The following is a 24,329-nucleotide window of genomic DNA, read 5'->3' as shown; positions in this document are numbered from 1 at the left end:
AGCACTGTTGCTACTCAGTCTCGATCACACAAAACGTCGGCCTGTATACACTCGACTGCTAATGGCAACACATGAACGACCAGGATTGTGAACTTAATACAACTATCACGATCAGCATTTAAAAGTACGATGATCTTATTACAGCTCCCCTGACTTCTCACAAAACAGCAATGAACCAACTAGTGATATCCGTTGATAGAATTCTATGACGGATATAATTCTGGTGGGGGAGTACTGTAGTGCGCCTACCACTACAAAAATACAAATCCAATTCACTAGAACATAAGACATGTTAACTCGATTCCATGTTTGGGTACCTTTTCATAAATGAGGGTTGACATTGTAGATAACTCTTATTCATACAAGGATTATTGCAGAAATAAAAACTTAGTTGAAGTAAATGCTTGGATTTATATTCGATCTTTTCAAAAATGGCCGTAGAAATTCTAAACATAAACGGTGTCACATACTCTCAGACAGATCATTGGTGACGGAGCTTGCCTTTTTCGAGCAACAGCATACGCAATACTCAAGTTATGGTTCGAGGTAGCATTGAGACGAACTTTCTATCTCATTTCAAGACAGAGATGGAAATAATTTAAATAATTCTGCAGCCTACTATACTGATATGTCCTGAACTATTTATGGTGGTTAGTGTCATTTAAGAGTTGCTGGACAGATTTGAAATTACTATTAAAACTATATCAGCGGTCTGTTTAGAAGAAATTTGGGTCCGTTAACGGATCCTTTACAAAATATCTTTTCATGAAAACGGACCCTTCACAAAATATTTTAACTTAAAAACGGACCCTTCACAAAATAATTTTTCTTTAAATCGGTACTTTCACAAATTTGTTTATCTTCATTATTGTTTTGTTAATCGAATAAACCCTTCCCAGGAAGGGGAGGGAGGGAGAAAGACAGACGTAAACGAACTAAATTTTGTCTTTCGCAGACGCTTCTTCCTTTATTCGTCCGATATTAATATTCTGCGTTCAGCAGTATAGGCTAAATGCCAAATATTTGTATGTTGCATCGCTTATTTAGTAGCTGCATTTGCTGTTTATCTTTTAAAATTTAATTTTTTTAATTATAATTTTACAGCATTGAGCATAATCTTGTATGTCTTTGCAATTTAGAAACTCCTTAAAAAAGTTTTTTTTTTTTTTTTTTTTTTTTTTTTTTTTTTTTGCAATAACGGACCCTATTTGCACAAATTCACAAAAGCTGACCCTGGTTGAAAGAATGTGACTTTACGTTTATTTTATATTCACAAATTACGAGTAATTTTTTCACAATTTTACAAAAAACGGACCTTTCACAAAATGTCTGGACAGACCCCTGTTAGTTTTAACAACAGGGTTAAAATAAAATACTTGCTCATTATCATTTTTGTTATTTACAGCCATATTCATTGCATTATATTACTATCTTGCAGGGCACAAAGGATTATGGAATATTTCTAAAGATAATCACAGATATATTTATATTCATTTAAATTTTATCATACTTTTTATCTTTTTTTAAATTTACTATTGATGTGAATTTTTTTCAAAGCATAAAAAATTATAACACTTATATTAATTTTAGTTAATTTACTAATTTATGATTAAAGTTTTTCAGTACATTTAAGATATTTTCAGCGATGTTTAGTTTTAAAAAAATTTTGACAATATCGGGAACATGAAAACAGTTAAAAATGTACCTCTACGCGGGCAAAGCCGTAGTCATTGGGTAGCAGTTGATAAAATAGTATAATGTGGTTTCTCAGTGGATAGAGTGCTCGTCTCCCAATGAGGTGGACCGGGTTCAAATCCCGGCGATAGCTGGTTGATTCGAATTCCGCCCCCGGTTCGCACAGTGGCAGACGAATTATGGGTTTGAGTCCTATTACTATCAGGCAAGGTTTCCGCGGTTTTCCTCTCCATGTAACGCAAAAGCGGGTTAGTTCCATCAAAAAGTCCTTCACGAAGGCAAATTTCTCTCAATACTTTATCCAGGAGTTCCCTTGTTTTCTGGATTTGGTTCAAAATTACAAGGCTACGGAATTGAACATAAGTAGTCGTAAACTGAAAATTTATTACTCTTATAAAAAATTTATCAAAATGCTTTTTAATGGCAATGTTGTACGCTATTTATTTTTGAATAATAATAATTTATAAGCATAAAAAAGGGCAATACACCGACACAATCGCTGCATTGAGCCATCCAATACGCCAGTGTTTCCCAAACTTATGACTTCTGTGTACCCTTTCTAAATTTTTCGTAATGCTGTGTACCACTAATAAAAAAATTAATATATTTTTTACACAAAAGTTAAAAATCACAACTGGTTGTTGACCCCACTAATTGTTAAATGTTAACTCAGCAAAAAAAAAAAAAAAAAAAAAAAAAAAAGCCAATAGAAAAATACGTAATCGTAAATTTCCAGGCTAGCTTTGTTTTTAAATAAAAATTTTTTAAATTTTCGCTTGTTGCAAGATATTTCGTACAAGAGCGCGTACCCGCGCTAAACTGATCCCGTACCCCTGGGGGTACGCGTACCACACTTTGGGAAACACTGCAATACGCTGTATTGGATGACTGCTTACCATGTTCATCTTGTTTGCGTACAGTGTTCTTTTTTCTTACCTCTTCCTTTTTTCGAATACGATTATTACCACAAAGAGTGTGTAGCGAAGTTCTGGATGAAATTTTTTTTTTTACGTTTCTAGAATTTTTAAGCTTTTTATGCTATAATTTTCAAAATTACTTTTTTTACAATTTTCTAAAATTTACAAGTTAGCGAAATATTAAACGGTATAAAATCATTTCCTTAAATCTTAACTTTTTCAGCACAAACTTAAGCAGCATTAAACTTTCTTACATTTCAGTAAAAAAGAAAATTTAAATGAAAGATTTCGATTTAAAAAGTGCAAAATACGTTATAAACATATCAGTCCTAAAGTGAAATAAGAAATTATAAGAATGTATAGTGCGCAAAAATAAAATAAAAATCTTAATGGTTTATTTCAACTTATTCTTAATAGTTCGAAGGGGGGGGGGGCATGACCTCAAATATGCTAATTAATTAGTGCAAACCCCTGTGGCAGAATCGCAGCGACCCGGCGACATTGTCGCAGAACGTCAGAGTTCTAGCAGAACGATTTTTCTTTTGAATAGGAGAAAAATTTAGTTTTCTTTTCCACAGAAATTTACACCTATTAGTTGACTCATGCATTTAGATAATCACTTTTTGACGCGCTCAATAAGATTTAAAAATGAGTTATACAAAAGAAGAAAAAAAGTATTTCTGCCTCAAGAATACAAAATTTGATAGACTTAGAAGTTAAACATTTCCTTTACTTTTTTTTTCTTCAAAAATTCAAATTTTCACGGGTTATGTCAGGTTTTGAAAATACTCAGGCTTTTCCGTGTCCGTTTGACACCTTTGCTATATCAAAAATACAATTATTATCATTCAATTTAGTTAGCTAACACAATTTAACAGCATCAGCTTTTATAAAGTTGTCAAATACAAAATAAAAAAATAATTATCTACAATCTAGCTACCAAATATTATTAGTCATATCAAATTGTATTTAGTTGTATAGTACAATTAGCTAAATCAAATACAAAACTAAATAAAATTGATGCACAACTTTCTGGTTGTTATATCTGTGCTAAAAAATATCATTTTACAGCTTGTATTCAGCTATATCAGTTTGCATTTAGCCAGGGTTGGCAAGGTTTAGGACAGAATGGATTAATCCACGGTTTAAACCGTCCTGTCCAAAGCCCCTTTGTCTAAAACCCCTTTACTCAAATTATGTCACAATTTTATCTGAACAATATTTAAGAGGTAAAATAAACATAGAACTAATAACACTTTGATAATTAAATTTACTACAGAATATTTGTTTTTAAAAGTATAATGTTTTGTAATATTCTTTGACTTTTCAATTTAAACATTAAACAAAGGAAGATTAATCAGTAATCAAGTTCAATTGGTCCTCTCATTCAATAATACATAACTGGAGTTGTACCTTGCCATACAGATTAAGCTATTAGGGACTAAGTGTTTGGTTAGTCATAAACAGGTTTATTTATCTATAGTATTATTCAAGAATACTGTTATTTCATTCATGTTCAATTCCTTTAGCATAGTGGTGATACATCACCAGTGTCAGTAACTGAAACTTATATTATGCCCTTCAAAACTGCTAATACATTTTTCAGTTATTTTGTATTTTTAATTTAAACTGATATATTTATATTTAAAAACAATTTTTTTTAAAAATAGATGTCTTTTTTATCATTCTGTGATGCAAAAATTATAACATTTTTTTATAAAAATATTGTGAAAAATAAAAGGTTAATTTTTAAACAAATTTAGTATTTTTTTTTAAAAAACCATTATTTTTTAAAATTGCATTATTGGAATATTAAAAATGCAAAAACATTATTTATCCTAACATTATTTATCAGTATTAAAAGCATATTTATATTTAAAGGATTAGGTATTTACTTTTGTTGTTCAATGGATTATGGAGCTTCAAAAATTACAAACCTTTTCCTATTATATTATATTATTTTCTTTTGATAAGTTAAAGTAAATTGTATAAAAAATATCAAATATTTATTGATACCTGTAATTATTATGTGTACAATGGTTACACCTATAGAATTTTTTACCTTTTACCAAAGTTCAAGGTTTTGGACAGTTTTATCCAGTTTAGGACAGTTTTACCCAGTTTAGGACAGTTTTACCCAGTTTAAGACAGTAAAACCCACGTGTCCTGTCCGAAACCAGTTTAGGACGTCCAAAACCCCAACCCTGCATTTAGCTATAGAGTACAATTAGCTAAATCAAATACAAAACTGAATAAAATTGCTACATAACTTGCTGGTAGTTATATCTGTGGTAAAAAATAGCATTTAACACATAGACATTATTAGCTATAAAAATAAAAGTCGTATGATTCCCGTCTCTCAGATAAGAGACTTAATCCCTCTTCTTCTCGCAGATAATAAAATAAAAAATAATAAAAACCTTGGCGAGCCAAGTCGCTTAGCTAATTTTTATACAACACCAGTTACAAAATAATTATCAGTTCATATTTATGTCGAAGAGCTTTCCATAATATATGAGAGACGTCACACGTACACATTCCGACGTTGGAAAAATTTATTACATAAAATTAAAAAGTGAATAAGACTTAATAATCGAAAGAAATATGCATGAATTATTTTAAAAGCAAACATAACAAAATATGCTAGCAAGAAAAATATTTACCTTACAAGGTAAAGCACCGTTCACACGCCTCTTTTTTATAAGTCGTTTCATCAGTTCTGATTTATTCATATTCATTTCGATAACAATTCGTAACAAAGATTAAAATATTTAACTATTCACCAAAATCAACACGATGAAATTTCAGCGCCTATCATCCATTTAACGCTAAGATTCCAACTTTAAATTTGAGGAAATTACACAATTAATAAGAAAGACAAATGTCTTAGAAAAATATGGTAATGAACTATATTAATAAATATTTTTAGCATTGCTTATTGTTAAGCAAAAATTAGGAAATACAAAGTAAATAAGAACTATAAGCCCTATATGAATATAGATTTTTATAAGAGGGCTCATATTAAGAATTAAAACTATGACCATAACAAAAAAAATTTAAATGCGAGATTGGCAACGAGTACAAGATAGATTCATTGTGGTAGATAAAGGATTCCAATTGTTTGTCACTTTAAAGCAAAAGCGTTTTGTGGTTTTACTAAGAAATTGAGAAAATCTTTTTCAGAAGAAAAATACCCAAGAAAATAAAGAATTATCATCAACGCAAGATCAATAAAAAAAAATCTTTCTCAATATATGTTTTAAATTTGTTGGCCACCTGTCTTATCAGAACTGGTCAAAAGTATTGAAAGTCTTGCGGCCTTGCGGAATTTTGTTTTTAGTGTAAATTTGTAAATTTTTCTCCTTTTGTTTTTTACTTACAACTGTAAGCCTCATGCTATACTTTGTGGTGCATGAGGAGTTTTAAGTCGTTTAAATTATAAAAAAAAAAAAAAAAATATATGTTTTAAAAAAAAAGTTCACTGTTTCAGAAAATTTTCGCCAAGCCTGCTTCTCACTGCCTTCACTGAACAACTGTTAAGGTTAAACAATAAGAAATTTTGCATATTTCTAGGGAAATGTTAAAGTTTATAATGCATATAATAATTTTTCAACTATGCAGTCATTCAGATTTAAAAAAAAAAAAAAAAACAGCTAGTCATCATTAAAATTTCTTTAATTTACCAAATCAATTTTTATAAATGATGAATGACAAGAATAAAAAATCAAACTGTTTTTTGGGGGATTTTATATTTTAGTACTAACCCAATAATCTAACAGATATTTTAGCAACTATTAGACTGTGTTTTATTATTAAAAAATACCAAAAGATATATTTTTGCTTGTAATTAGAGCATCAGAATATATATCAGTCTCGCAGATGTATTTTGGAGCGATGCTGTTTTTCTTATAGAATTTTTTTTAGTTGCTTAATTTTGCTCGTCAAGTCTTAAAGTTAAATTTGTTTTATTGAAGATTGAAGTTGCCAATCCCTCTATTATACAATAAAAGAAGGGGAAAAAAAAAGCATCTATATAAATCTCGGTCACAGTTAAATGGTATTCATAGTTTGAGTAACAAAACGTGGAACTTTTTAGACCATCAATATATTTGATATGAAAAAAAAAAAAAAAGCGCTATAACACAGCTGATTCGATGGTATCTATCAATTTACAAGGATCACAAAGCCAAGTTGCAAAGCCAATGCAACAACAAATATCAAATTTGATAATATTAATTAATATTGATAGTTTTAATAATCGAATACAACAATAGAACGATTATTATAAATAACTAAGTACCAAAAAATATCGCGATTGCATTTAATGACAATTATTGAATACATTATGTTGGGTGTTGATAAGTTAATAAATGAGTAAAATTGGAAAAATATCACTGGTATTGTTAAAGATCGGTAATTTTGGTAGTTATCAGTAGTAACAGTTTTAGGAACGAATATTCATGTTGACGACGACGCGAAAGAGCATTCGCCGAAACATGGCCCTAACAAGTACCATTTTGATTATAATATTAAAAGAAAAATAATCAAAATTTGCGAACATAAAATATTTTTAGATACCTTATAGGGAAGAATTACAGAATTAAAAGCAGCTGCCTATAAATCGCTTTATCCCACTGTACAATATTTTGAGTAAATATGATAGTATCTCATTCAATTTGTCACGAAATTTTGACATTTCGTCATTCAGTTGTAGCACGTAATGACAACTCTCTCTAGACTCAAAAGGGCACTACAGCATTTTGAAAATAGACGAAAAATTGTATTCCCCCCCCCCCGCCATGAAATAACAATGCAAACGTTTTCAAATTTTTATGTGTGTAAGTAGACTTTACTTAGATGACTTAAAAAAAATAATACTTAAAAGTGCCTTTAAAATAGCAGAAATAACAGGGTCAATATTAGGTGTCATTTTTGGGGTGGGGGGAGAGAAGAAGTAAACGCATAATATTAATTAAAGATAATGAAATAATTTTATTATTAAATCTATAACGGGACACCCTTTTAATATTGGAAGATATGTTAAACATAAAATTTATTTTAAAAAAGCTAACAAATAAATAAAAACAAACAGCTTCATATCTTTTTTTATTATATAAGAACGAGTTTAAAAAAAAACTTTTCTCGAGCTAAATAAATTAATTTTATTTTATTTAAACTTTGTTTTATATAGATATTTTAAAACATAGGTGAGAGCTATAGAAAAAAGGGAGTTCTTTTAGAAAAACACCAAATACTCTTTCCAAGCTCTTTTTTTTAAATTTAAATTTTGACCATTATCAGTTGACAGAAAATGAGATGGCCCTTAACATTTACTTATCAGTCACACTTGCAATTAGAAAAGTAGCAAAGAACTTAAACCAGCTAGCTCGGTAGCTTCTTATCGCATGTTTCCTACAAGTTCAGTCCAAATTGAGAAACAGTTTCGGTTTCAAAAAAGCCCAAAATGCTTACAGTTTGTCGTCGCCAAAAAGTTTTAAGATATGCAAGAGAACTATTACATTTATATTCCTCTTCACTCCGAATAGGAGGATAGGGCTTCGATCATACTTTCCATCTCACTCTATTTGTGGCCAGATATTTTGCCTATCACCATGTCTTTTCTATTGCTTTCAATTCATTTACCGTCTTGCGTCAAGTATTTTTCAGGTCTCAACACTGTCAAAGATACCGTGATGGTTTACTGGAGAACAACTTTCTTAGCAATTCCAAAATGATAACCAATAGTTTCCTTACAAATAACTTCTTTAGAAGTGGAAGAATACTACCAATTTACCAAGTGACAAAACAATGTATACATACAAATTTAGAAATTAAAATTTAAATACACGATTTAAAATTGGATAATTCAGAAACCGACTAATTTCGTTCAACTTTAGTAAATCAAAATTTTAAGCTTAAAAATGATGTATATATGGCATACCATTATTAAAATTTTTCGATCATTATTAAATAGATTAACAAAAATAAGTATTAATGCCTGCATGGAATTATCTTTGGATAAACGAATTTGTTTAATTGTGGGCATTAATTTTTTTAATTCCCTTAAAATGTTTCGAACCCATTTGCTGGAAATTTATTTTCCTCATTGCAACTAACCTCAATATTTTGATGGTCAAAAATTCAAATCGGCCGGAAAAAATGTTTATTCAGAGAAAGAACGTTTTTGTGTCTGATTTGGTAACTTAAAATATCGCCTGATCTACTTAACTAGTATAATTAAGATTAGGGTCTCAAACAAAATAATTCAGTCTTAGTACGTAAAAAAATCCAATTTATTTGATCAAAAAGTAATCAGGATGTTAATTTTTCTTAACACACTGTATACAGTAGTAATAATTATAATAATAATAAAAGTACAGCAGCACTAACAATCAAAGAAAGTCTGAGAGAAAATTTAAATAATTAAAATACTTACAATCAACACTGTTATGTGCTGTAGGTGTGTGAAACTAAAATTTTAATATCACCTTTTTCAAAACAAGAATCCACGCATAATTCCACACTTAAAAAAATCCTGACAGTCGATGAAAGAAACTATCCGAACAACAAACAAAGCATTTCAGCAGTCATTTTTAAAACAACGTAAGTTAAAAAAAGGGTCTGTTACAACCCACCGACCGAAAGGCGACAAAAATATCTCTACACAGAAAGATGCTAAGACAAAAGTATGCTTTCATAGGGGTAGTTTTCATTTCGGAAGCAAAGCATTGAGTAGAGTTTAAAGGCGTTTTATCATTTCTCCCACAAGTAGTTGTAGATAAGAACAAACCACCATTTAAAATTATCACTTCTTATCATGAAACAAAACAATACCATTTTTTATTCAGACTATGAAGGGAAAAAAAAAAAATCTTTTATTGAAACTTTTTCTTCTTCTTCTTTTAAATCACTTACACAAATCAAAATAAAGTCTTAAATGTAGTCTCAATTGCCATCAAACGATAAGTAAATATTTTGGCAGTTTCGTAAAAATATTTGTTCTGAACGCAACGAACCCTCCATGACACCTCAATTGTATTTTGGAATGTAACTTCTAGATTAAAAGGCTTAAGGGGGTTCAGTACCTAAAGACCTTCAAAAAATCGAATTTGAGATTTTGATCAATAATTAAACTAGAAACAATTAGCTTTCTAACGATATATTGCTTTTGTTTGAAATCCACGTAGAAGTGCACTTAAACTTAATTTAAAAAATGTAAACAAACCGAAAACACCCATGCCACGCCCACTTTTGACAGACGATTTCGTAAACATTATAATGTCCATTATTTTTTGCATGTGCTATTACCAAGTCATTAAAAAATTATTTATAATTTCAACTTTACAATAACTTTAGTTGATTGTAACTTTAACTGGATTATTTGTTTGTTGTTTATTTCCATGCGATTTTCGAGAATTTTGAATATAAAACTGAGATATACATTAATTTGATTTGTTAAGTCTATTTTTGTTTTGTTCTTTTATTATACTGTTATTAGGTCATTATTTTTAAGTTTTTTTAAATTCTTCATTACGTTTTTGTTTACTTACGTAAAAGAGAAGAAAATAAAGTACTGAAATGCAAAAAAAACATTTCTTATGGACCTGGATTGTTTTGAAGCTGTCATTACCAGCATAGATTAGGAATTTCGTTTACATTATTTGAATTTACCTTGGACCGGATTTTTTTTCTCCCTAATTTCTAGTTACATCATTTTGATTTTTTGTTTAAATGCTCTTTACATAATATTTCTAATTTTGAAGTAAATTCTTATTTACAGTTCTTTGTTAATTATTTCTGTGTTTAGAATGTTTATCTTGAAATATGCATTTTCTTAGATTTTTTTTGTAATATTGTTATTTTTTTTAACAAAAATACTTTTAACTCATTTAAATTTAAACAAAACATCTTGGTAAAGACTTAAATATTCAATTTTCATGAATAAAATTTATGGGTGATTTATGAATTATACAATTTTATATTTATCGCATTCAGTTTGAAAATTTTAAGGGCTTTTTATTCGCTCGAAAAGTGAGGAGAGTATAGTATAAAAACCTATTTTTCAGTCAAATAAAAGAAACATTTAAGAGTAATTTGTTTGAAATGTAAGCAGTACGAGATTTATAACTTAGAAACAATATGATTTTTGAATTTAAATTTCAAATATCGTTGGTAGTCTAATATTTACGCTTTAAATGCGAATAACTCAAAACTATGTTTTTTTTGCTTCGATGTACCTTTTCTTGAAAACTATTGATCACAACACTTTGATTTTTGATTTAAAAAGTTCCTTTAGTACTGTAGTTTGTGCTGAAGTGAGCAGTTTTTTTGGAGATACTTAATATTTTTTTTAATTCAAAATTTTTGGATGAAAATGTGAAGCTTTTAAAATTTTCTGTCATGCTGTGTAATTTATTTTTTTTAAATTTCTTTTAATTTACTAAATTTAAAAAAGTTCACTTCAGTATAATCTAGAATATCTATTACATACACAAAAAAAATTTCAAAGCTGTAACTACGATACTTTTTTTAAAAAGGTACATCGAAATATGCCATTTTAACATTGTCAACATAGGAGGTACCGAACCCCCTTAAATACTTTTTTCACTTTATTTTGCTTAGGAAATAGCTGTTAGCAAATTAAAATTAGTAAAATTATAGAATTTATATGTACCAAAACGCAATCTTAATGGTTTGGTGCATTACCTTAAATAAGCTAATTATTGCAGACGATATTTTAAGATACTAAATTCGATTCAGACACGTATTGTCTCGGAATAAACATATATTTTCCCCAATAAATCCGGTAAGAGTGTTGAATATGCGCAAACGAGGTTCGGGGAAATTTAAACAGTAAAGGGAAAATTTATGGTCAAATTATAAAGAAACAAATTTTTTTTGGCTGTAAAATAAATAAGTAAATAAATGAAACGAGAAAAAATGCTGCTTTTCTCCGTAAAAAAGTTTCAAAAATGACTGAAAAAAAATCGAACCAAGTCAATAAAATCCTGATACTTTTAATACAATATTATATTGCGATAGGGAAATCCTTTTATAAAATATTACGATATTTTTAAATATATATACTGATTTGAATACAATCGTGCACAATAAATTTTAATATTTGAGGAGCTCGATTTGCACAGATTCCATCATAAATTCATGCGGAGTTTCAATCGCATCTTTAGGCAGATATTGCAACAAACTTTTCAAAGATTTTTTTCTAAAATCTCGATATTTTCATACGTATTCTTACGATACTTTACTCGAAACTTGATTTAACGCATTTAATTATTGATTTTTTGATTTGGCAACCCCAGTGTTTTCACAATTAATCGTACACGGCGTTTAAAATGCTAATATATTTCATAAGACAAGCGATATTCGTATTGTTCACTTTTAATCACCTTTTGTTACAGTTTACAGTTATATATAAATAGCCCATCTTCACTGATTCCATGAATAACCCATGTTTTTCGGCTATTGTTGATTTTCGGAAGGGTTTCTTATCTTAATTTTAGCATTTTTTACAGGCCATTTTTTCAAATCCTACTATTTTTCATATGTTATTATTTACGACCTGCGAAATTTAAATAACGCATTTGAATCTCTACTTTTGGATGCAAAAGTTTTTAAAGTAGTCTTTTTTTTCAGGTTTTTAAAATACCGATATTTTTAATACCATATTATTTATTATACGCAGGAGCTATTACAATCACACATTTAAGTGATCACTTTTTGGTGCATCCGTTTCATATGATTTTGCCATTAATCCAGTTTTGACGTCGATCTTTTTTTTTTTTCCTTTTAAAAATGCAAAAATATCGCCAACATTAGAAATAAGTGTGTATATATGTGAATGCACATATCTATTGAATATAAACAGGGTTGGTACGATTTTGCCGCAGGTAGAAAAAATCATGGTAAAAACGGTCCTGGGAAAAACAGGTTTTTGCCAAGCAAAGTGGCAAAAACCTATATTTTCCAAGATGAGAGGACGAAAACACATTTTTGATACAAAATTATTCCTAAAATTGAAATATATACTATAAATATACAGGGTGATTCTAAAAAGATGGGCAAAATTTTAGGAAGTGATAGTACACACACAAGCAAACAATTTTTATCAAAGAATGCACGTTTGAAAACAAAACGCAAAGGTGCTGGCGCATTTGGAAAGTTGTTTGATGCAAACGTGAAAGTTCCATTACTGTTGCGAGTTACTGCGATGCGTTATTTGTCGCCAAGCTTTCGGCCGCTGCAGGGTAAGTTCGTGATATGCCTGGTGTGTTTCATAATGTTCGCCCATCTTTTCTTCGCCGTTGTACAGCGTGCATAGCCGCTGCCGGCCACTATTTTGAACACTTATTGTAATCACATGCCATTAAATTTGTTTTTAAAACTTAACTTCATCGTTCTTTGCGTTTTTGCCTCATATAAGAACATAAACTTTGACGCCCTCTAGCGGTTTTGCGTTTTGTTTTCGACCATGCTTTTCTTGATAAAAATTTTTTGCTTGGGTGTGTACCAGTGGCGTAGCGAGGGGGGAGCAAGGGGGGGGGGCATCATGCCCCGGGCGCTACTCACAAAGGGGCGCCAAATGGTCAACAAAACAAATTTGTTGGATAATTTTTATTTTTATTATAATTTATTTCTGGAAAATATATTTTAAATTTAGTGCCAGTGAAATATAATAAATGTTAATTCGTAAATAAAAAGGAACACTAATCAAACTGTAATAATATATTAATAATAGAAATGACACGTCTTTTCTAATGGCAGGGCTGACTCGACCTGTGTCTGTCAGCACTTCCTTATGGCATCTACGCTGTGTGGTTACATATATTATCTCCAAATATTTGCAGGGTGCTCCAATTCTGTTGCGAAATATACTAACTTTTAGTTTCATAACTTCAGTTCATTTCTGATATGAAATCTTAAGGAGGAATGATCGTGTGCAGCTCAAATTACAAGATCTTAGAACGAATTTTAGAGAAGCGTTCCATGATCTTGAATCATTAGCGACTGAACTAGCCGAAATTCGAGACAAGCTCTGTGAAGAGGCAATAGAAAAAGCGAAGTCTCTTTGTGAAAAATGGGATATTGATGCAACAATACGTGTAAGAAGACGCCGCAAAATGCCCGGAGAATTGGCTAGAGATGTCAGTCTTTCCGCAGAAAGTGAAATTTCTCGCGTTATGAAAAGCGTTCTTGATCATCTCCAACAAGAAATGTATACAGGATTTACACGATTAAGTGACCTTAATTTCAAACTTGGATTTCTACTAGACGTTGAAAATTTATTAAACAAGGATAATGTTGATAACGACGTTGAAATTTTTTAAAAAAAATTTGGGGAATTTTATAATACAGATTTCAATGGAATAGAACTCTTTATCGAAGTATGTGACTGCAAAATGTTACTCCGCAGTAGAAAAGAAATTGAACTTAAAACTCCATTAGAATCTCTTACTTTTATAATCCCGTATGGAGAAGATGTTTTTCCAAACCTGAGAGTGGCACTTCAAATACTCCTGACTATCTCAGTATCAATTGCTAGCTGCGAATGGCCATTCAGCAAATTAAAATTAATTTTGACATATCTACGATCAACGATGGGACAAGATCGCCTAAGTGACTTAGCATTTTTAAGTGTGGAAAAAGAAAAATTTGAAATGATCAACTTTGATGATATTATTGATAAATTTGCTTCATCAAAAGCGGAAAATTTATACATAGTAATTAGTTTTATTAATGTATTATAATCATATTATTAAATATATGTATCTCCTTAGAGATAATAAATATTTACTTTTTTATTGTTTTAAAACTGCGTGTTTTTAAAATATTTCTTCATAAATATGTAAAATAAATAATGGGTATCTTTTGAACTAATTCTAGATGATCATATACATTTCAAAATCTAGTCTTGTTTTCTCAACTACATTTTTTGTCTCAAATTTAATGCCTAGCTTGAGCCTATGACTTTATTTATTTTACTTAATTTATTTATTACTTTGCGAGTATATTTTACTTATAATATTAGATGGTTTTCGAGTGAGGGGGGGGGCGCTAAAAAGGTATTGTGCCCCGGGCGCGAGTTAAGCTCGCTACGGCACTGGTGTGTACTATCATTTCCTAAAATTTTGCCCATGTTTTTGGAATCACCCTGTATATAATGAAAAAAAATATTATTCCATAATTAAATCATAATGCATTAATACAGCATTTTAATAATTTAAAACTCTAATTATTGATCGAGAAATTAGCAGCGGAGAAGGTGCGTGGAGTCCATGTCCTCAGCAGAACTGCAAAGAGTGCATGCCGGGGAAGGAACGATACCAAATCTAGACAGATGTTTCCGCAGACAGTCATGACGGTAGCCAAGCGGAATTCAGCCACCGCTCTTCGTCTTGGGCCATTTCGCAAATTTAGGATGGTAGCCCTCTAAGACTTGGTAGAAGTACGGTCGATAAGTTTTTCATGAGCACAGGTCTTAAAGGTCCTCTTATAAGCTGTTTGATGGAACAGAAGGGCATAATGTGCGCAGAAGTCTGAATAATTGCTAAGTAGTCTGCATTTTCATTACATGTAACCCCGCAATGGGCAGGAATTCACTGGAGAACAATGGCTTTCTTAAGGGATGCTAGGTATCCAAGTTGGAGGAGGCAATCCAAAATGTCTCGAGTTGAGAGATTATTTAAGGATGCAATGGCAAGCAAAGCAGCTCTTGAGCCACATAGGACAACAGCTTTTTCAAAAAGATAGATATGACACTGTAACTGGACTAGAGCTATTCGGATTGTAGCTATCTCTCCATCAAAAGCAGATCCCTGTCTCACAGGGGCATAAAAAGATAAAGCCTTGGAGAAAACTCCGGCACCAGCAAAAGGACTGTCTGGTAGGAGGGACCCGTCGGTGAAGATCCGAAGCCACGCTGGTTCAGGTTAGTAAGAGCTCAATGCTTCATAAGTCAAGACTTACAGAATAGCAGGATCCATATTGCGTTTATTTACACTTTGACATAAATCCAAATTAATTTGGAAATGTTTAAATGATTTTGGGTTGGGACAAGATATTCAGGATCATAACTTATTTCGAAAGTATTTTTCAAAGTGTGAAACTCCCTGAAGAAAGCCCCTTTGAGTCTTTAAATTTCTATTTAGGTCCTGGTTGGCCTCATTCCAAAGTGAAAAGCAACCGGGGATTCTGATGATCTCTTCCCAGAGAATTATAGCTTTCTCCTGAATCACAGATTGCAATGGTCTAACATCAGTCGCCAAAAGCATAGTATCAATCGGAGTAGTCTTTACCGCCCCATTAATGATATGCAGACACTGATTCCCCGCCACAACAAGTGGTTCGCAGCAATAAGTCAAAACAGGACGAATAAACATTTGATAAGTCTGTAGCAAAGTTCGTCCAGAGCAACCCCATCTTGATTCAGCAAGGCGTTTGAGGATACTGAGTCTCCTCAGGGCACGGCCGGTGATGTCCTCCATGTTAGTTTGTGATCAAACATTACACCCAGATATTTAAAATTATTGCATATAGGGATTTAGGTGTCCTTATACAGTAAACTAGGTTCGACAGGCTGAAGCATAAGTGAGAAAGTAAGGCAGTATGATTCAGTTATATTAACTTCCATATTATTGAAATCACACCAATTCTCCAGAGCATTTAAAGCGGCAGTGAAATTTAAAAAATTGCATTGATTGATTGATTGCATTGATTGATTGCATTGATTTTAATTAACTACACATGTTGATAGATATTTTATGCTTAAAATTTGTAGTTATATTAATTTAAAATAAGTTCATTTCACTGGAAAAAAGAGAATAATTACTACTCTTCCGATCAATAATGTTTTAAACTACTAAAATGATATTATTAATACATTATGATTTATTTATGGAATAAAAATTTTGCTAATCTCTTTAATTATATATATTTATAATATATATTTCAATTTTAGGATTTATTTTGTATCTAAAATGTGTTCTTGTCCTCTCATCTTGGAGAATATAGGTTTTTGCCACTTTGGCAAAAACCTGTGTTTGCCAGGACGGTTTTTACCATGGTTTTTTCCACCTACGGCAAAATCTTGCCAACCTTGGCTGGCAGTATCAATTCTTTGCCGATGGCATGACTTTTCCCAGATTTAGCAATTAATTTTAATATATTATAAGAGCTTATCAAACCATCGTCGCATTTTTGCAATGAGGTTGCTGGTAAGTCTGAGACCGAAGGTGCCCTCAGAAACTTGCCTTTGATGTTCGTGAAAAATAAAAAATCTTTATTTTGTTTGTGAGGGTGAATATTCTGCAAATGCTTCTGCTAACAGGAAGGCTCCATTGCCTCATTATATTTAACTTTGTATGAAATAAACAAATGGGTAGTTGAAAGTTCGACAGCGATTGAACAATTCTAAACTTAGAGTATGCGGCACTGTATTGAAGACACTTCTTTATGTTAACGGACATTGTTGGTGGCAGCAAAATATGAATGAAAGAAAACTAACTGTCCTTTTAAATTAATAAATAATTTACAATTAAGAACTAATTCGCAAACGTACCTGGCCAAATAAGCAATGAAATCAAATCGAAACTGGAAAAAAAAACTGCAAGGAAGCAAACTAAAGCCATCAAAAGATCATCGGGTCAAATCGAGCATTCCTACTAAAAGCGCATGCACTTCAGTTTCCACCAAATGGGTTGAATGAGTCAGAGGACAAAACTACGGACTCATGCGCTGTGCTGGTTCGGATAGGAGAATATGTGTCTCATGAGTTCGTTTTACAGCTGGTACTAATGTTGTATCAGATAATCTTAATTTATTATATTAATTTAATCTTTTTTTTTTCCTTCTTTAATATTAACTTTAGAATAATTTTATTTATTAAATTAATCTTAATTTAATAATTTTATTTGGGAGTTTTAAAATTAAATTTGAATCACATAACATGCTCATCGCCCCCCCACCGTCCCCAGGTGGGCGTTATATCCCCCGTTGAGAAACAATGGTCTTTCCTTAAGGTTTTCTTCAACACAAAGCCAACAGAAAAAATTCTGTGCCTTCCAAAAGGGATCACAAAGAGAGGTGATTTTCCCTGGAGGTTTCACTGTATATATATAAATAAATTGCAGTGAGTTTCAACATTTATAACTGTAAACATTTACTTCAATTTACATAGAAAATGAATTTACGTCCTACTGAAAAGGTTATGTCTGACACCAAGATAAAATATTTTTAAAATAATGAAATACAGTGAATTCGCGATAACTCGAATCTGATAGGACTGACGAAAAACTTCGACATATCGGAAGTTCGACTTACCGTTAGTTTCGGTTTTGGTCTTTCAAAATATTGTCGGATTATTTAATTAATGCTTATTAATTACAAATCTTCTAAATGCTTACAATATTTAAGATCATTTTTTTTTTGACAAGCCATTTACGATAAGACTGTTTGAAGCACTTTATGGTATCCTGGTCCATCGGCTGCTACTTTGCTGTTGTGTTTGGCGGGAGAAACTGCAAGTTTACTGCTTTCAAATTAGGTGGATCACTATGCGCTGTGCATTTATCCATAAAGAGTATCACTTTTCTTTTTTTAGCGAAGAATTTCCGATCCAATTTTCTTACATAGTCTTCAAATAAAACTGATGTCATCCAAAACCTTTTGTTAGACTTGTAATCCAAAGGATAAGTTTTTACATTCTTGAAACATCGGAGATTTCGGTATTTTCCGATAACAAGTAAGAGCATTTTCTCTGTCCCAGACGCATTTCCTTCAACTAAGACAGTCAAACGTTCCTTGCTCATTTTATCCCCTGAGCAGTTTTCATCTTTAAACATAGTCTTATTTGGAAGACATTTAAAAAATAACCTATTTCATCAATATTGAAAACATTAAAAGATCCACACAAAAAATCGAGTTAAAGGGAGTAAAATTCGAGTAATCGAGAATAATTAACATGAAATTGAAGATAAAAGGGTCGGGACCCCTTAAAAAAATCGAGTTATAGTAATATTCGAGTTATCGTACTTCGAGTTATAGCGAATTGACTGTATTTAGGTCTTAAAAAGTCCTCTAAAATGCTTTATACTTTTGAATACAATTAAATTAAATTGTCAATCAATTCACGGAATTTAGAAGATACATAATACATTTGATACCAGCTGTCTACTCTATTTTATTTAAACTCCTTATTAGATTTTAAAAATTAAATTATTTTTTTGATAGAAACTTCTAAAAATATTTGGGAAGAATTCAAATGACTAAAAATATCACAAACAAAGACTGGTTGTGATATTTTTTGGAGTCAGTCTTAATTTTTTCTTCTCAAGGAGATTTCTATTCTTTTAAGGCAGAAAAATGTGACATGCAAATAGATAAGTTCATTTAAAAAAAAAACTGAAAAATTTAAAAAAACACAGAAAAAGAATAAATTTAAAGGGTATAACTCATAGTCAACCCTGCACTAATTTTTAGCAATTTCTCTCAAAACAGTGAACGTATACATATTATTCGACATCAAAACCTCCACATTATTAGGCATCAGAAGAAAAATATATATATATATATATACATAAATATTCAATTTTCTACAACTAGGTTTTTTATTATAAATTACCAGTTACTATTTATCTTATGCCTTTCAAACAATAAAATATTTACCTGACAAATTGATATTTTATGAATGAGATATTAATTTAAATGCGAGATGTACAGCAATCCTCGTTTAGGCGGACATTCTAGAGATAAAAAAAAATGTTCGCTTACGGAAAGGGTAGGTACCTAATAACAAAGTTAAATACAGTAAATTGGTTTCAGAATATTATCAATGATATAGAAATATTTATATAATCTACAATAACTATCTACAAGGATATTATTTATTTAAACTTCAAAAAATATTTTCTTCTATACAAAAAGAATATACGAAAAAGTCAGAACCCTAGATATAGTAACAGATAAACGAATATAATTTTCCTATTAACACAGACAATCAAGTTAGTCATATGATACCAAATAGGAGCTCTTAGTTCTCAGTCAGTTTCAATTATTAGGTTAACACCTCTAACACATACGCATTACTTGATAAAGAAATGTGGTTAATACCTCCGTGAAAGTAAGCCTCCAGCGATTTACAGAAAAAGTAAGCAATGCATAGCTGGGAGGACCTATGGAGTTGATTACCATATAATCAACCATCAAGCGTCTGAATCTGAATAAATGTTTAATTTATATGAACACTTCAAAGACTATTTCTGTTCTTTATTTTAACCCAGCTGTGTTAAATACAGTCTTCAAATTGATTGGCAAATAAAAAATATTTTCAGTGGGGAAGAAGTATTGAGAACATTTAAGACGGCATTTCAGCTTGTGGGGTCTCCCACAATGTCGTCCAGATGAAAGATCAAAAGATGGTGCTGTCCGAGTTATTCAAATGAGCAGTATCTTTTTCTCAGTTTGTCCAGTCAACCCAAATTTTGGGTTTACGACTACTAATGTCAAATTGTAATTTTGAACCCAATCCAGAAGACAAATGAATTCCTGGATCATCAAGTATTGGAAAAAATTTGCCTTCACAAAGGACCTTCTGATGGAACTAACCCGCACACATGGAAAACCACAAAACCTCCCAAGGTTAGCCTGACGGAAAGGGAACTAACACACGATCTGTCTACCACTAAAATATTTACCTTAGCACCGCGGTTGGTGCGGAATTTGCATAGACCAGCCATCCGTAGGAACCCAGTTCACTTCATTGGACGGGGAATGCTCTATCCCCTGAGCCACCACAGCTTCCTAAGAACCCATTGTCAGAATCATAGATAAAGACATAAATTATATTTAAGGATGTAGCTATCAAGCATTCTGCTTCAGTATCATTAATAATTATAAACTGCAGTAGCTATGCATGGTTCATAGATACAGCTCATTAAAGATTAAATAAACTTTATTCAATGAGATTTTTCAAGATTTTAATCATCTTAAATTTAAGATTTGTTTAGCATTACAAGATATTGTTTAAGCCAGTATATTTTTATAATAGCATAAGTAAATAAAAATCGGCTTTGCAATTTATTTTTAAGAAACCTGAAATTCAGATAAATTAACGTAACAGAAGATATTTTATTTATTATGAATTTCATAAAAATGCGTTGATCAATTACAATCACAAAATGACATTCCCTTTTTAAATATTACTATTTTAATTTTATAAATCATTAATGTGTTACAATGTAAATAAGAAAGAAAATTATTGACAATAAGTCATATAAAGAACTGGGGAGACGTTACGTAGAGTATAAATTTCTAATCTTACATTCATAGGAAATTTAAAAAATTTTACGAGATGTAAGAACAAAATAAAAACGTACTGAAATATATGGTTAAAAAATATTTAAATTTGTACACATTTCATATTATGCAAAAAATACGGCATTTTATACATAACTAATGAATGTAAGCCATAGTGTAAAAACTAATGTAAAGTAATCGAACTTAAAATTAAACTTACGGTCATTTCTTCATGTTAGTCTTTTCTTATAACTTAAATATAGTTCATATTAGGAATAGAATAATAGTAAAGACATATTAGTAAAATTTTTTAGTTTTAATTTTTTTATTTCATTTTCACACGATTGCTATGTGTTGCCACATCTTTAAACGATTGAACAAATTTATTTTAAAAATCAAATGGAAACTAAAATGAAAAAAATGAAATGTAAATAATTTAATATTTTTGACAATTTCTTTGTTTAGTTTTATTTATTTTAAATTATGTTTGAATTTTTAAATTTATGTAACTGTGACCAAGTTAATAAGAAACTTCAACTTCAACTTCTTTCCTTTTATTCTCAACTAAAAAAGTATGTCGTGTAGTTATGCTGTTGTTTAATTAATTGTAAACTTTTGTTTATATTTATTAATCAAGTAAAGAGCAATTTTGCTCCTAAGGAATGTCAAAGCAATCATATTTTGGTAAGTAAGATCGTTCAACAACCTATCATTGTCTGTCTTATCTTGAGTAAGAAATAAACATATGATGATAGGCCTGTAGATTATGCAATTACTTGTTACGTTCTGTAAAGATTATTTGTGAATCAAAAATTTTCAAAGGTAAATTAAACTTTTAAAACACTTTTTATTTTGATTTATACTTTGTTAAATATTTATTTAATGATTTCTTTAGTTTTTAAAAGTTTCAACATTTTTCTTTTTTTTATCCTTACTGAATGCATATTTTTTTAAAATTTGTATTTAATAAATACATTCGTTGTATAAATATTGGGAACTTTTTCTGATTATATTGTGTGTTGAAATGCATTTCATAACTTGCAGGTATGAGTATCACATTCTAACACTAAATATGCTAAATTTAGATGGAGTTAAGGAATGTATTTCAAAGCCAGGACAAATGTTTCTATCTAGATGTCAGGTGGATATTTACCTGTCGCGCCAGCTACAATTGCCAGCAAATTTAAAAAAACAAACAAACTTGTATATGTTAGCCCTGGGGTGGCTCTGAGTTATACCTTTTGAGTTGTTCTCTTTCTGCTCGCCGCTGCCTTGAAGTTGCCAAGACTTGGCGATTATTCTGCCACAGATCACAACACGGAAATCTCCCCTATAGAAGATGACCAACTTGAAGAGTATAATTATGGTAGCCATCTCTGGGTCAACCTCGACATGTTTTTAAAAAAAAAAAAATTGCAAGTTTAAAATTTATATGGTGCTTTGATGATTGTAGTTGGTTAGACATATTGTAGTATGGAAATATCCTGGGAATTTGTAATAAAAGTCGCATAGAAATTATGTCTAAAGCAGTTTTATAATAATGAAGCTAAATATACAATATATCTTTGATGAATTCCCATCTAGATATAGTTATAATCAGTTACATTTAGTTATAAATACATAAATGATGCAGGTGGGAGGTTAACTTAGTATTATGTAAAGCAGAATTTTGATTTTAAAAACTGGTATATTCTTTTGAGATCAGCCAGAAGTTTGCTTGTTATGAGAAACGTAATTGATTAGGTTTCTATAATGAGCTATTTCAAATATAACACAAAACCATTTAGATCCAAATATTGCTTTTTAAAATGAAATGGTTTCTCAAGTCATTGATCAATTTTACTGAAAATTTCAAATTGTTAACTACGTTAGCAAAATAACATTTAGTAGCAAGTTATTTATAATAATTATCACAGGCAAGTTTGGAAAAAAAAATTGATTTTTTTATACGTGTATTCAAAGCATTTAATAAAATCTATTATTAATAATTAATATTATTTAGATATTGCAAAATTAACATCCTCACTAATCTTGAAGACTAGGGGGGAATTTGTTAGCTCGATAAAATTTATGTTAATTCGACAAAGTTGGATCTGGAAACATTGCACTAAGAAATTATTATAATTTTCTCTTAGTTGAACAAGACATGGGATCTCTCTAGGTTTTTCTTTTATGAGAGGTACCTATTTTGTGAAAATTTAGACATAATTTGTGAAAATTATATTAAAAAACCAACACAAAAATATGGATTTATCGTTTCCTATGGGTTATAAAAGTAATATTTAAAAAAAAGTATTTTGTGAAACTACTGTTTTTCCTAAAGTTGAATTTGTGAAGGTTCTGCTAAACGGTAGTAAATTTGGCCTGGGCAGACCACTGAACACTTTCTTCATTATGGATCTTGAAAAGTTTTGGTTTTTAATTAAAACATAAATCGGTATAGTAGAAATATGTTTATTAGTACGAATATTTTGCAGCATATAGGTATCGTTAATCGAAACTTATCGAAAAATGTCTTGCCACTCTTATAATTTTATTCTTTTTCTCTTCTTCTAGGAGTGTAATATATAATTTGCACTCGTCCCCCTTTCATAGTTTCTTTGTAAAAAAAGAAAGAAAAACTTAGATTCAGTCATTATCAATTAAATCAGACTTTAAAAAATCACGATCTTAAAAATATATTTTTATTTATTAATTATAAGATCATATGGAGAAACTATGGATAAAAACAAAAACACATATATCTTAAATTTTTTTAAAGCATTAAATCTAAAATGATTTAATTTTGCAAAGAATATGCTTAAATAATTTAATAATTATCGAAATAATAGTTTTACCTATGATTTAATTATTTTTCATTTTGTTTAGATTGCTGAAAAGAATTGCCCTTGATTTAGGCAATTATAAGTAGGGCTGCAAGTTTGTCGCGGGAAAAAAGACCCGGAAATCGCGGGAAATTTTGGAAATTACACAAATTCTAAACATAAAAAAATTTATTATATAAATGATGCAAAAGACAGAAATTGCGCAAATAATAAAAAACGCTTAAAAATAAACAACAAAAGTATTTCTTTGATTTCAAGCAATATTAATATTTTTATTTAAATGAACAGAATTTTGGTACAAGTATTGTACATTGTCAGATTATTCTCATTTATCCTTCGTCCTTCATCACTTAATACATTTTTATACTTAGAAAACGATCTTTCTGCATCAACGCCACTTTTGCCAATTTTGGATCGTTCGGTCTTTAATTTCCAAAACTTGATCAATTTTCCTTCACCAACGCACAATTCCTTGATCGTTGCTTTGTAAGAAGTAATTGCTGTGAAAACTCAAACACTCTACATTCAAACTACTAGTTACAAGACCCTACTAACTAATAGTCCCCCCTTTCATCTAAGAAAC

At 30.4% G+C, this 24,329-nt stretch overlaps 2 protein-coding genes across 4 annotated transcripts in view; one reads left to right on the top strand and one right to left on the bottom strand.

Moving 5' to 3' along the window:
* Window positions 1-21,282, bottom strand: part of LOC107456011 (mitogen-activated protein kinase-binding protein 1) — a 90,906-nt gene extending 69,624 nt beyond the window's left edge. The window contains exon 1 of one of the 2 annotated variants that reach the window (XM_016073776.4): window positions 21,142-21,282. In XM_016073776.4, the coding sequence (XP_015929262.1) occupies window positions 21,142-21,147 (6 nt within the window). In that variant the 5' untranslated portion in view covers window positions 21,148-21,282. Of the gene's footprint in view, window positions 1-9,048; window positions 9,347-21,141 lie in introns of those variants that run through there. The other variant, XM_043051177.3, reaches the window with a different exon arrangement.
* A 170-nt stretch (window positions 21,283-21,452) lies between these two features.
* Window positions 21,453-24,329, top strand: part of LOC107456009 (nuclear RNA export factor 1) — a 37,463-nt gene continuing 34,586 nt past the window's right edge. The window contains exon 1 of one of the 2 annotated variants that reach the window (XM_087153807.1): window positions 21,453-21,605. In XM_087153807.1, the coding sequence (XP_087009933.1) occupies window positions 21,584-21,605 (22 nt within the window). In that variant the 5' untranslated portion in view covers window positions 21,453-21,583. Of the gene's footprint in view, window positions 21,744-24,329 lie in introns of both variants that reach the window. The other variant, XM_087153808.1, reaches the window with a different exon arrangement.

Source organism: Parasteatoda tepidariorum, chromosome 10 (genome assembly GCF_982258835.1).
Source record: "Parasteatoda tepidariorum strain Cologne lab strain chromosome 10, Ptep-v5.0, whole genome shotgun sequence".
Lineage (NCBI taxonomy): Eukaryota > Metazoa > Arthropoda > Arachnida > Araneae > Theridiidae > Parasteatoda > Parasteatoda tepidariorum.
Note: the sequence above shows the minus strand (reverse complement) of the source record. Positions and strands in the feature narration are given on the sequence as shown.